The 12395-nt window shown below is 41.6% G+C and overlaps 2 protein-coding genes across 2 annotated transcripts in view; one reads left to right on the top strand and one right to left on the bottom strand.

Annotated features, from left to right (window-relative positions):
* TSPAN2 (tetraspanin 2) overlaps positions 1 to 12395 on the top strand; it is a 249747-nt gene that overhangs the window by 158129 nt on the left and 79223 nt on the right. The window lies entirely within an intron of this gene.
* The window catches only part of SYCP1 (synaptonemal complex protein 1), a 56433-nt gene that overhangs the window by 16912 nt on the left and 27126 nt on the right, over positions 1 to 12395 (bottom strand). The window contains exons 17-19 of the mRNA XM_063143753.1: positions 8748 to 8851; positions 5618 to 5735; positions 4648 to 4718 (exon numbers count right to left, since the gene is read on the bottom strand). Coding sequence (XP_062999823.1) covers positions 4648 to 4718; positions 5618 to 5735; positions 8748 to 8851 — 293 coding nt within the window. The remainder of the gene's footprint in view (positions 1 to 4647; positions 4719 to 5617; positions 5736 to 8747; positions 8852 to 12395) is intronic.

Genomic DNA, 12395 nt, shown 5'->3' with positions numbered 1-12395 from the left:
TTTGCGCATGAGCGTTCGTGTGCTCTTCTCCTTTAACAACAACAAAACAAAATGGTGGGCATGATGTCCTCTCCCTCTGAGGTCATCACGCACTGTGTGTAAACAGAGGAGATCCCGCTATAAAAATATTGTGAGATTCTCACCCCTCCGTCGCGCTAGACCCGGTAGGTCTAGCTGAGGCCCAAATGAGGCCTAACCAGTGCCAAATAGAGGGGAACCAGTCCTCATGCAATTTAGAAGCTATACTTCTATTAATGCATCCCAAAATAGCATTTGCTTTTTTTGTAGCCACATCACACTGTTGCCTCATATTCAGCTTGTGACCTACAACAATTCCAAGACCCTTCTCATTTGTAGTATTGCTGAGCCAAGTGCCTCCCATCTTGTAACTGTGCATTTGGTTTCTTTTTTCTAGATGTAGAACTTGGCATTAATCCCTATTAAATTTTATTCCGTTGTTTTCAGCCCAGTGCTCCATCCTATCAAGATTGTGTTTCTGTCTTCTAGGGTATTAGCTATCCCATCTAATTTTGTGTCATCTGCAAATTTGATAAGTATTCCCTGCACCTCCTCATCGAAGTCATTAATAAAAATGTTGAAGAGCATGGGGCCCAGGACTGAGCCCTGTGATACCCCACTCGTTACCTCCCTCCAGTTTTAGAAGATACTGTTGATAAGAACTTTTTGTGTCCTGTTCTGTAGCCAACTGTGGAACAGCTTAATAGTTGTTTCATCTAGCCCACTTTTAGCTAGTTTGCTAATCAGAATGTCATGTCAAAAGCTTTGCTGAAGTCAACAGCATTCCCACAGTCCACAAGGGAGGTTACCTGATCAATCAGATTAGTCTGGCAGGATTTGTTCTTGAGAAATCCATGATGGCTTCTAGAAATCCCTGCATTGTTTCAAGGTGCTTGCAGTTAGATTTCTTTATAATCTGCTCCAAAAAAAATCCCAGGGATTGATGTCAGACTAATTGGTCTGTAGTTCCCAGGTTTCTCCTTTTTGCCCTTTTTGAAGATAGGGACAACATTAGCCCTCCTCCAGTCATCTGGCACACCTGTCTTCCATTATTTTGCAAAGGTCATAGAAGCCACATTGTGGAGCCACATTTGTTTCTTCTGTTGTCTTCTATCTTTTTTGCTAGTTGGAATTGTTTGTAATTGGGCCTTAAAAAAATCCTTTTTAAAAAACTCCCACCCATTCTGGACTCCTTTTCTTATTAGGGCCACTTGCCATGGGACTTTACTTACCATAGTTCTGAGTTTATTAAAATCAACTTTCCTAAAATCCAGAGTATGTGTATGGCTACACTCAGCTTTTGTCTCCTTTATAATCAAGAATTCAAGTATGACGTGGTCACTTTCCCCCAGAGTTCCTGTAACTGCCACTTTATCCACTACATCATCCCTATTGGTCAGTATCAAGTCAAGGATAGCTGATCCTCTAGTTCCTTCCTCCACTTTCTGTAGGAGAAAGTTAGCAGCCATGCATGTCAGGAATTTCTTGTAGGGGCCACTTTTGGCAGAATTGTCTCCCAACAGATATCAAGGTAACTGAAGTCCCCATTGCTACTACACCACACTTCCTTGAAACACTGGCAATTTGCTTTTCTAAAGTTTCATCCTCCTCTTCTCCTTGATTGGGTGGTCAGTAGTAGACTCTGATTATCATGCTTCTTGTATGAATGGACTAGATTAGAAGGACTTCCCAAGTAGTAGGAAAGTTTCCCCCAAAGTTTTTACTGAAAGGAGCCCTTTACTGAAAGGAGCCCTAAGTTCAGGACACAAGCCTGGAATTAAACATAGCTAGAAATACATGCACGTGGGCAGAGGTCATCCAACAACTGCATTGGAAATCTCTGCTGTATGAGCATTAAGGCCTTAATGCCTGTATAGAATGCCTTCTGAGTTGAGTCTTAAAATTCACTAATAGTCCAATCCAGAAGGCGTTCTGGGCCATCAAAGACATGGGTACATAGTTCATGGCAAACATTAATCCATGGTCCCTAAGAAGACCACCATTATATTCCATAAGAGGTTTCAACAGACATAGTTCTAGAGAGGAAGACTAGTCCAGGTGAGAGAGCGTGGCATTAGTTGGGTGACCATACGAAAAGGAGGACAGGGCTCCTGTATCTTTAACAGTTGTATTGAAAAGGGAATTTCAGCAGGTGTCATTTGTATATATGGGGAACCTGGTGAAATTTCCTCTTCATCACAACACTTAAAGCTGCAGGTGCCCTGCCCTCTTTTAAATCTGGTCACTCTAGTATAGCTCCTGCACCTTTAACTGCAATGATAAAGAGGGAATTTCACCAGGTTCTCCATATATACAAATGACACCTGCTAAAATTCCCATTTCTATGCAACTGTTAAAGATACAGGAGCCCTGTCCTCCTTTTCATATGGTCACCCTAAATTGATGCAAAGTCTAGGCAGAAAATATAACAGGTAGTAGAAGACAGATCATCTGTTCCCTTGCAGGGAGCCAGACAAAGTCACAAAGTCCTAGTGTAGCTTTCATTGCCAGTGTTGAGTTTTCTAGTTACAAGATTCTCTGGAAGCACAAACAGAGCAGGCAGAGGTGTTTGGCAAAAGGAAAACTATTGAAGACGAGGAAGGAGAATTCTAGGCTATGAAAGATGTTGGTACCAGCAAAGCTCTATTGTATGTCGAACAGCTTATAAACAAGGGTGTGGCTAAATTCATTAATAATTACTCTGTCTAAAAAACTGCCTGACCTACAGACAATCAAAACAAGGTGTCTCTGTTCTGCCCTCTTGGGCTAATGCTGCACGCAGAGATACACCCCTAAACAACTCTCATCCCCTCATGCTCATTTCCCATAGAAGCTGTCCTAGGTAATAATTCAGAAATCAGCTCATGGCCCAAATGCAACTGTTAGATAAGGCATACTGACTCTTTCAAATTTCAGCCATCCTTTCACCCATTATTAGCTGAGAAGTTGAGCCTTCTCACAGCTCTAATTGAGTCTACATTATACTTCTTAAAAGCTGAAGCCAACTTTGACTCAGGCCTTAGCTAGACCTACCTTTTGTTCCGCAACGGAGGAGGGAAGATCTCACTTTGTGATTAACGCGAGATCCCTCCTCCGTTTACATGTGAGGCACAACGACCTCAGGAAGAGAGGTGTTGCACCTGCCATTTTTTATTTTTAAAGAAGACGGAGCGCACGAACGCTCGTGCACTGAAGGTAAGGGTTTTTTAAAATTTAATTTAGTTTCCCCACTCCCCCCATCCTAACCCTGATGGGCACAGCGATCCTGAGGAGCGATGCGCCCCATGCGCGGCTTCCGGCTCCGCACAAGTAATCGCACGGAGCCAGGTCAAACCGTGGAAATAGGCTACACGTTCCGTGGTCTCGGGCTGCCCGAGACCATGGAAAAAGCGGGCCCAAAGGGGAGGGCTCTATCCCAGGGCAAGGGAGGGATGATCCCTCCCTGATCCTGGGATCCCCTGTGCGTCATCTGGCTAAGGCCTCAGAAGCAACAAGATCTACTGGCCTACGCCAAATGCCCACAGCGGCTAAAAAAGCTGGAAGGACTGTATGCTGCATTCTTCACTGGTGAACCCCTGGGCATCATGATGCCCAACTGGGACACCAATGGCTGGCCTTGCAACATCCCTAGGGCTGACCACTCAAAACAGATGCTGGCTCCAGTACCAATGGCACCTCCTCATGGGGGAAACTGCTGGGTTTCCTACCTGGCTTAAAGAGAAAGGCTCAGTGGCTCAGGAAAAGAAGATTGGGCAAAAGAAACACCATGCTCTGATTGCTCAGCAGTGGTACACTGATTTGCACCAGAATCCCCACAGCTGGACTAGAGAAGAGAGCCAAAATGAGGCACTGCAGCTGTCCCTGCATTTACTCTTTCTTCTGAAGCACTGAGGCATGTGTCAGACTCTCAGGCAGCGACAGGCCCGTGTTTCCCTGTAATCCCTACTGCCCTATAACTAGACAGTTGATGATGGAGAGAAAGAAGGCAAAAGTATTTCTTCTGTTTTCTTCTCTCTCATGAGCAACCCTGCTCTTCCTTGAAAGGGAGAGCCAAAGACCAAGGGGTTACACCTCTCAGGGACAGGGTTTTTTGGCACTGCCTTCCAAGGAAAAGAGGAGATAACGCTTTCGTCTAGGCTGCACTCCTTCACAGATCAAGAAAGTATGAATGCATTTACAGCCAATATTACTAAGGTATGACCCAGTCATTCTTTGTATCCTCTATTCTCTCTGGTACCCCCTCCCTACCTCCTATGAAGTTTTGCCCCCATAAAAACTGGGATTAGGGACAAAAGTACAGCCTCACTGGGGATACTTTTATTCCAGCAAGAGGTGGGATTTTGCCCACCACATCCAGTTTTTCAGGGCCAGCTCTTCCAAGAATTTCTTTAGCAAAGCAATGATGAAATGCCTCCTTTGTTTTGCTAGGGGTTGCATTGTAGACCTGCCCCCAGGAAAACTGGGGGTAGGAGGCAACAGCCCACTACTGTACAGGGCTCCTGAGATAAAACGGGAACACTATACATTTTAACTGATTTATGCCAGTTTACATATAAAAGGATTATGGAATCTGCAGTTTCTGAAAAGAAAAAATAAATCTTTAGTAAAAACACTCTCATTCTTCCTTACCTCAACTGGATATTTGTTTCTTTTAGGTTTTCTATTTGTTTTTCAGCCTTTTCTCCTATCTTTCTGTTGTTCTGAACAAAAATACAAGTAATCTATTACTGAAAATATATAGATAGCATAACATGCAATAAATAGTGAAATATTTAAATGGCCACAAATGGTTTATTCACTTTGGTACCTCTCTTGAAGAAGTACATTTCACATTATTTATAACATCTCTGAATGAACGTTTTATAGCACACCTGTGACTGGCCACTCACGGATGTTCGCGGGTCATTTTGATGATGCTGTCAGCCTCCCGTTCTATTTCTCGGTTTTAGTGTTAAAAAATAAACCTCAGAAAATTCAACTCTTTTGACATATATTGGTATTTGTCGGGATTTCCTGTCATGTGCAAGTGAATTTGCACCATAAAAAACCCACAACAGGGTGCTGTCCCATTTCACTGCATTGAACTGTACAAGCCATGTGTTTGCAGCTCTGTTCATGTAATTTCAACTTGTTGCAAATGCAGAAGTGGAGCAGGTAGCAGAGCCACGGTAAGGAAACACAATTTCCCCCTGTCTGAAGGAGCCCTTAGTCTGCAATACTATACACATTTACTTGGAAGCAAGTACTACTGAACACAGTGGGACTTACTTCTGAATTAACATGCTTGAGTTGTTAACATATTCATAGGCCACCTTTTATGGCATTATCTTCACAAAGGAGCATACAGGAGACATTACGATATACTGGAAACATCGAATCATAATATACTTCCGAAATTCAAAAAACAGCAGCACAAAAAACAATATTATGGAAAAGCAGCCTGGAACAGGTAAAATTTTAAGCCCTGTTTGGAGGCCCTAGATAAAAATATTTTTAAGATAAAAATATCATTGTACAGTAAGAATGAAAAATCAATACAGAGTATTTCTTTATGAAAAATCAGAAAATCAGGTTAAAAATCAGGAAATAAGAAATTTACCTGAAGAGCTTCTTGAAGCTTTATAAGTTCATTAACTATATTGCTTTTCTCTGTTATAATATGTTCTTTGTCCAATAAAAGTTTCTTTGAATCTGTACTTAGTTGCTCATTCTTTAATCTATTAAAATAATGAAGTAATCTTACAAATAATGATTTTATGTTTTTCAAACATTTGGTTAGATCCAGAAGGACAGAGCTACCCTAAAGCTTTCTGAATGTTTTATGAGGGGCTGTTCGCAGGGCTGGTGCCAGACTGTTTTGCGCCCTAGGCAAGGTGAGCTCTGGGCCGGGAGGGGAGCTACCTCACAGTGATGTGTGTGAGGGGGTGTCACTTGTGCTGTCCCCAAGCTTATTGGGGTGCAGCCCCGCCCCTTATTCTGAGGGTTCTTCTACGCCTTCCCGAGGTCCGCCTCCCCCCCAGCTCTGGAAGGGCAGCTCATCCGAGCCTCCTTTGGGGTGCAGCAGCAAGGCTGGGCACGACACTTCTGCCCCGACTGTGCGGCTGCTCCTGTGCCTCTGCGCGCCCTGTGAGGAGGGGCTGTGAACGAGCCCGGGCTGGCTGACTGGGGATGGTGGTCTCTACCCTGCAGTCCCCGCTTGGTCTCCAGCGGCTGCCGCTCCCAACAGGGAAGGCGGCGCACTGGGGCTGCTGCTTCTCCACAGGGGCGGCTGCTGCTCCGCAGGGGCTGCCTGTCTCTGCGTCCTCCTTGCCCCCCTCCCCGGCCCACAGAGCCTTCATCTGTCCCCCAGCCCGCTCTTCTTCCATCTCCTCCGTGTCGTCTCTGAGGGTTTTGCAACAAGCAACCCCCCACCCACCCCGTGGACAGCGGAAATGAGCGGCACCTCTCTGGGGCCTCTGATTGCAGCTGCAGGAAAAGGCTAGCCACGCAGGGGTGCACGGAAGCCAAGCCCCCGCCCCCAAAACCTCTGACCCTAGGAGTGGGGAAAGGGGGCAGTCTGCGCCAATCTGATGTCTGTGCCCTAGACGGCTGCCTAGTTGGCCTTAATGGTAGCGCTGGCCCTGGCTGTTGGATGTGGTGGAAGTGCTGCTTTGTCAGTGGAGAAGAGCAGGACAACACTTCTGCCCTAGAGACCCCCTGATCTGCCCAGAAGAAGCTCCGCAGATGTAGATGTATTGCCAATTGCAGGGCCCAAAACAGGACATTCTATGGACATGTTGGGGGTGGCTTTCAATCCACAGGATCCAAAGCCCTTTTATTCCGCTGATACATCCACAGATCAGGCTCACAAACTCCACCAGCCTGGAGGCTTCATAATTGACCTTGTATTTATTTTATTTAGTGGAACAATTCAAAGAGTTGAATCCGCACTAAATTTATTGAACTTAGGTCCCATTGAAATCAATGGGGCAAGTTATTCTTGGGTTAACTTAAGTCCCACTGATTTCAATGGGAACTAAGGCTGCAATTCTATACCCATTTGCATGGGAGAATATATGTAATAGGACTGTATCCCTTAGATTAAATTCTCCTACAGACACTGGAGCTGGGGTCTTTACTTGATGCCAGGGATAATTCTCAGCTAATCATGACCAGCTGGGTATCTCATTGCGGTTTGTAGCCTGTACTTAATCCTGCTGACCAGCAGCTTTTCAGCTATAAGTGAAAAGAGCCAAACTGCAGCAGGTGGTGCATCTCCTTCCCAATCCCCTATAACAATTTTCCCAGGCCAGCTACAAATTTATAGGGGTCCTAGGCACAATGCCTGCTGGTAGGCCTCCTCTTAAGTTGGTGAACACTTCATGACAGGAGTACTCTGGTGAAATGAATTCCTAGCTGGCTCTAGGGGAGCTACTATTTCAATTCCCACAATACCCTTACAAAGTCATTCCACTGCATGATTTGTAGGGATTAAAATGGTGACTCCCCCAAACCTAACCTGGTGTTCATCATATCTATTTTTTTTAAAAAAAAAAGTTGTCCTGGTATCCTATATATAAAATGCCAGAGTGCTCCTCCTCACCAGTTATAGTTTTTGCCTTTTGGCGCCATCTAGTGATGTTTCTCGGAACTGCGGCCTTCTAGGAAAGTTCCAGAAAAATAACTGCCAGGACCTTCCGGCCTAGCAGACAGGCCAAAACCCACTCTCAGTAATTAATTTGTCTCATGAGGGTAAATTTGATAGGGGGCTAACCTCCTCACCAGTTATAAAAATGTTTTGTGTTAATTTGTGCTTACTTATATTAAAAGGTTTACTTGCCTCATTTATATTTTGAGTTTATTCGAGTGCACATGTGAAGCAATATTTTAATTACAAAATTTTGACTTTCTTCGAGTGCACATGGAAGTTGGTTCAAAATCTTACAAAAGTGTATACCAAAAATATTGTATTCAAAGAACTCCTAACAAAATAAATATACCTGTCGTATGATGGACTTTTTCACTAGTAAAATATAAAAGGGGACAATGCCAGACAGGCATCTAGGGCAGGCACTTCTGGGCCATATCAGCAGCCCAAGGCTGTCATGTACTGAAGCCAGCCTGTTTTTTTTCCCTGAGGTGCTTGTATGCCTTTGCACTGAATATATATTCTTTAGCTCAGCACTAGTCATGAAAATGCTAAGAATGGGTTATGAGGCAAAGTTCAGACAGTTCAGGGTTGTTGTTGAAATCAAAAATTGTATGTTACATCCAGAAAACCACAATCCTCAGAGAACTAAAAATATATATATTCAAAAGATGTGAGTCTTTTTCACATTCTAGATTTAAATCAACATTTAACCAATTTCAAATTAATAAATGTGTAAGACAGTTTTAGTAAAAATAATAAGAGTCCTATGACACATTAAAGTTATATCTGATTAACTGGCCTCTAGCTCATGCCACATACAAATATTGATACCACAGGACTGTTGCTTCAACTTTTGATAGAATCAGTTGTGTGAATTGTTACCAAGAGACAGTGAAAGTAGAACAAAATGAGACATGAACTTTGCTGTAGGACAGATGTGTTAATTTCACTTTGTGAACAATTTCACTTTGCATAACTTTTTGGGGCGACTACTAGATGTAATACTTCAACTGAAAAGAAAATATAAAATGTAGCAGCCTTTCATAAACAATATTATGCTATTTTTTAAATATAGTTGTAAACCAATGTAAACACGTACGTTTCTTTTTCAAGTTCTGCTTTCAGCATTGTAAGCTGCTGTAAGCAATTCTGTTTATCTTCAAATGCAGCAGATAACTGCATTTCCAAATCATGTATTTCTTTCTGCAGATAAAAACGTATAAAAGAACATACATTTATTATGTTTTGTTTCCAACAACTTCAACAGGGAACCAGGCAATACAACTGCTAAAATAAAAATGTTGAACTGGTGCACAGCTTTCCAAAAAACTATTTTAAACAATACTGTTATGAACTCTTCTGAACATGTGTTAATATTAAAACGTTAAAAACAGGTTTTGATAAGACTGGTCTTCTAAGCAGACAGAGCAGTAAAGTTTTTCCTTTAGTTTGTTATAGAATGAGTTGACTTTACTGATAATTCTCCCGCTGTTGTTTTGAAACTTCTACTTGAGATGCAACTTGATACAATGTGGATAACCATGATCAGGTCCTCTTGTGATTTTTAAAAAGTTAATATTAGCTGTAGTGGGAGGAAAGAAGATAGGGAGCATGGCACTGTGGAAAGGGGGTGGTGTTAACCATTTCTCCCATGCTATTTTTCTGCAGCTCCATGCCTCTTATCTTTAGGCAGATGGGTGCCAGCAACAAGAAAAAAAGCTGGCCTAATGTTGCTGCTAGTGCCTGCCATTTTAATCTTCCCACAGTACCTCTGGGGACATGAAATAGCATGGGTAATTAAAACGGAGGGTACTAGCAGCACTAGACTGGCTTCTTTCCTGCTGCTGGGATGGCACCCATCTGCCTCAAAGTGAAGGGAGCTCGGAGATCGACTTCTGGAGAACTCAGGCCATGGACTCAATGGCCTTATAACTCTACTATTCTATGATTCTATGACAAGTGCCTGACAGTGCTGACCCTTGACACTAGGCCTGCTCTCCCTAGGGTGACCAACTGTCAGGATTTCCCTGGATTTGTCCTGGTTTTTGTTCTTTCCATGGTGTCAGGGGGGATTTTCTATAATTTTCAATAATGTCCTGGAATGACACACCTTCCCCTTTAAGGCTGCCATTAGCATGGCAGGAGGGAGTGTCATGCTTTCTTGAGGCACATCATTCCCCCACCCCGAGCTCCAATTGAGGTCTTAAAGGGCAAAGTGGGTCATTCGTGGACATTATAGAAAAGGCCCCAATTGGAGTGGATGGTGGTGGTGCAGAATGAAATCCTTTCCCCTCCTCCACTCCAATCGGGTTCTTTAAGGTGGCGGGGGAATAACGTACTTTTTGCAGGACTCAGAAAGCTGCTTCCCTACAACATCTTCATTCTTAACATAAAAGTGCACCCCCCACCTCGGGATCATTCTTGAGTCCAAAATCTAATCATTTCTTCTGCTGGTGGTTTCCCACTTCCCTTAGTAAACACGAACACTAGGAACTGTTTCCAGATTCCTTCGAACTCATTTATTTTAGTTACGCCTTTTCTCCACTTAATATTGCATGTCAGTTTATCATTAATGGCTATGTCCCATACTACTTTATACCATTCCTCAATAGAATATTCCCCTTGGATCTTCCAGTTCCTAGCTATCATCAATCGTGCTGCAACCAACAAACTCGATATCAGCTCTATAGTTCCTTTTCCACACTTTATATCTTCAAATAGTGACAGCAATGCTATTTTTGGTGTTTGTTCTATTTTCATTCCCACTATTTCTTCAATTTCTGAAAACACCATCTTCCATAATCTTTGTACATATTTGCATTGCCACCACATATGTAAATACGTTCCTTTTTCCCCACATCCTCTCCAACAATTTGCTGAATGTTGATCACTTATCTTATTCAATCTAACCGGGGTTAGGTACCACCTCCATAAAATTTTAAAATAATTCTCCTTTATTCTTACTGATAAACTTCTCAACACTCTTTGTTTCCATAGTCCCTCCCAGCTCTGTCGCCCTATTTGTATCTTCAAATCTGATTCCCAAATCATTTTCTCTGTATTCTCTCTAAACTCCTTCTCTAACAATATTTTATATATTTCACTCATTAATCCTTTTGAAACTATACTACCTCCTTTTCCTTTCTCCTTACTTACTACTAATTCTTCAAACCTCGTCATCTTTCTGCACATTCTATTATCTTTAATCCACTTTTTATTCCATTGTTCTAATTGACCATATTCTAGCCAAGATAGCTTCTTCTCCTTTAACAAATTTTCCATATCTTCTCTTGTTTTAATATCTCTTACCCAATCCTTTAATTTTATTTTATTTTTCTCTTTTAATATTTTACATAATCTGCCCTTTAGATCCTCTGGGAAATTCTTTAACATTATTATCGGTGCTAAGGGAGAGTTGCTCGGAAGCAGCTTCCCTTTAAATTTACTCCAAATTTCCCATTGAGTCCTCAGGAGTGGATTATCTATACTTCCAACCCACTTTCTTCCTCCATCTTTAAAAAAAACATTCTCCAGATTCATCTCTACCTTACTTATGATTTTTTCTTCCATCCAATATAAATCTCCTACTCCCATAATTGCTTCTACAACATGTCTTAATCTATTTGCTACGTAGTATAATTTTATGTTTGGGAGACCCATTCCCCCCTTTTTTTGGCTTAGGTACCAATTATTTTTATTCACTCTTGCTCTCTTTTCTCCATTACAATATTTATTAATAATATTTTGCCAACTTTTTATCTCGGTTTCTGATATTTTTATAGGTAGCATCCTAAATACAAAATTAATTTTAGCTAATATCTTCATTTTTATCAAAGCTATTCTCCCAAACCAAGATAAATTTAATCTTTTATATTTTTCCAATTTCTCTAGTACCTCCTTCTTTAACCTCGTTAAATTTTCCCTTTCTAAATTCTCTAGATTTTTTGTAATTTTAATTCCCAAATATTTAATCTCGTTCTTAACTTTCAATTCCATTCCCTTAGTGTGATAAGGCATATGTAATAGTTTTTGATATTTGTACTCAACAATTATTCAATATGTATGCAGCAGATATTTGATGTATTTTTTTTCTTATTGTGTTTGTTTCAGTTATATTTTGGAAATGTTTATCTATGTTTATATAGTGTTGAAAATGAATAAAAATTATTATAAAAAAAAAAAAGAAAGCTGCTTCCCCACACACACACTAGGTGTCCTCTTTTTTGGTTTCCCAAATATGGTCACCCTAGCTCTCCCTGAATATCAACTTGTCATCTCATCCAAACCAGGGATGGTTGTTTATTAGACATTCTGGTTATTTAACAAGCCAGTTTCAGAAACCATTTTCTGAAGCTTGATTTCTTTTGAAAGTGACCCATTGGATCCAAATGATCCAATGATACAACACACTGGGATTGAGACAGGAGGAGCTGCTGAAGTCCTCCTCCCAACCATGCTGAAGAAGGAGGCAATGTACAAGCCTGAGGCTCACAGCAGTTCCTTCCTGCTCATGCACATTTGAATTATTGTTTAGCATGATGCACAAACCAGCCTATTGGATTTTTATATTCATACCAAGATCTCCTCTGGTTATGGTGCCTACTGATAATATGGCAGCTGGCACACATGCTAGTGACAATGTTGAGAAGGCATAAGTCAATTCACTGAAATCATAATACATTTTAGATCAGGAAGAATCTGCAATACTTGACCAAATTTCCATTTCTTCATATTTTAGTGGCAAGCC

The sequence above is a fragment of the Elgaria multicarinata genome, chromosome 1 (assembly GCF_023053635.1).
Source record: "Elgaria multicarinata webbii isolate HBS135686 ecotype San Diego chromosome 1, rElgMul1.1.pri, whole genome shotgun sequence".
Classification (NCBI taxonomy): Eukaryota; Metazoa; Chordata; class Lepidosauria; order Squamata; family Anguidae; genus Elgaria; species Elgaria multicarinata.
The sequence above is the reverse complement of the archived record's forward strand: the minus strand, read 5'-3'. Positions and strand labels throughout refer to the sequence as shown.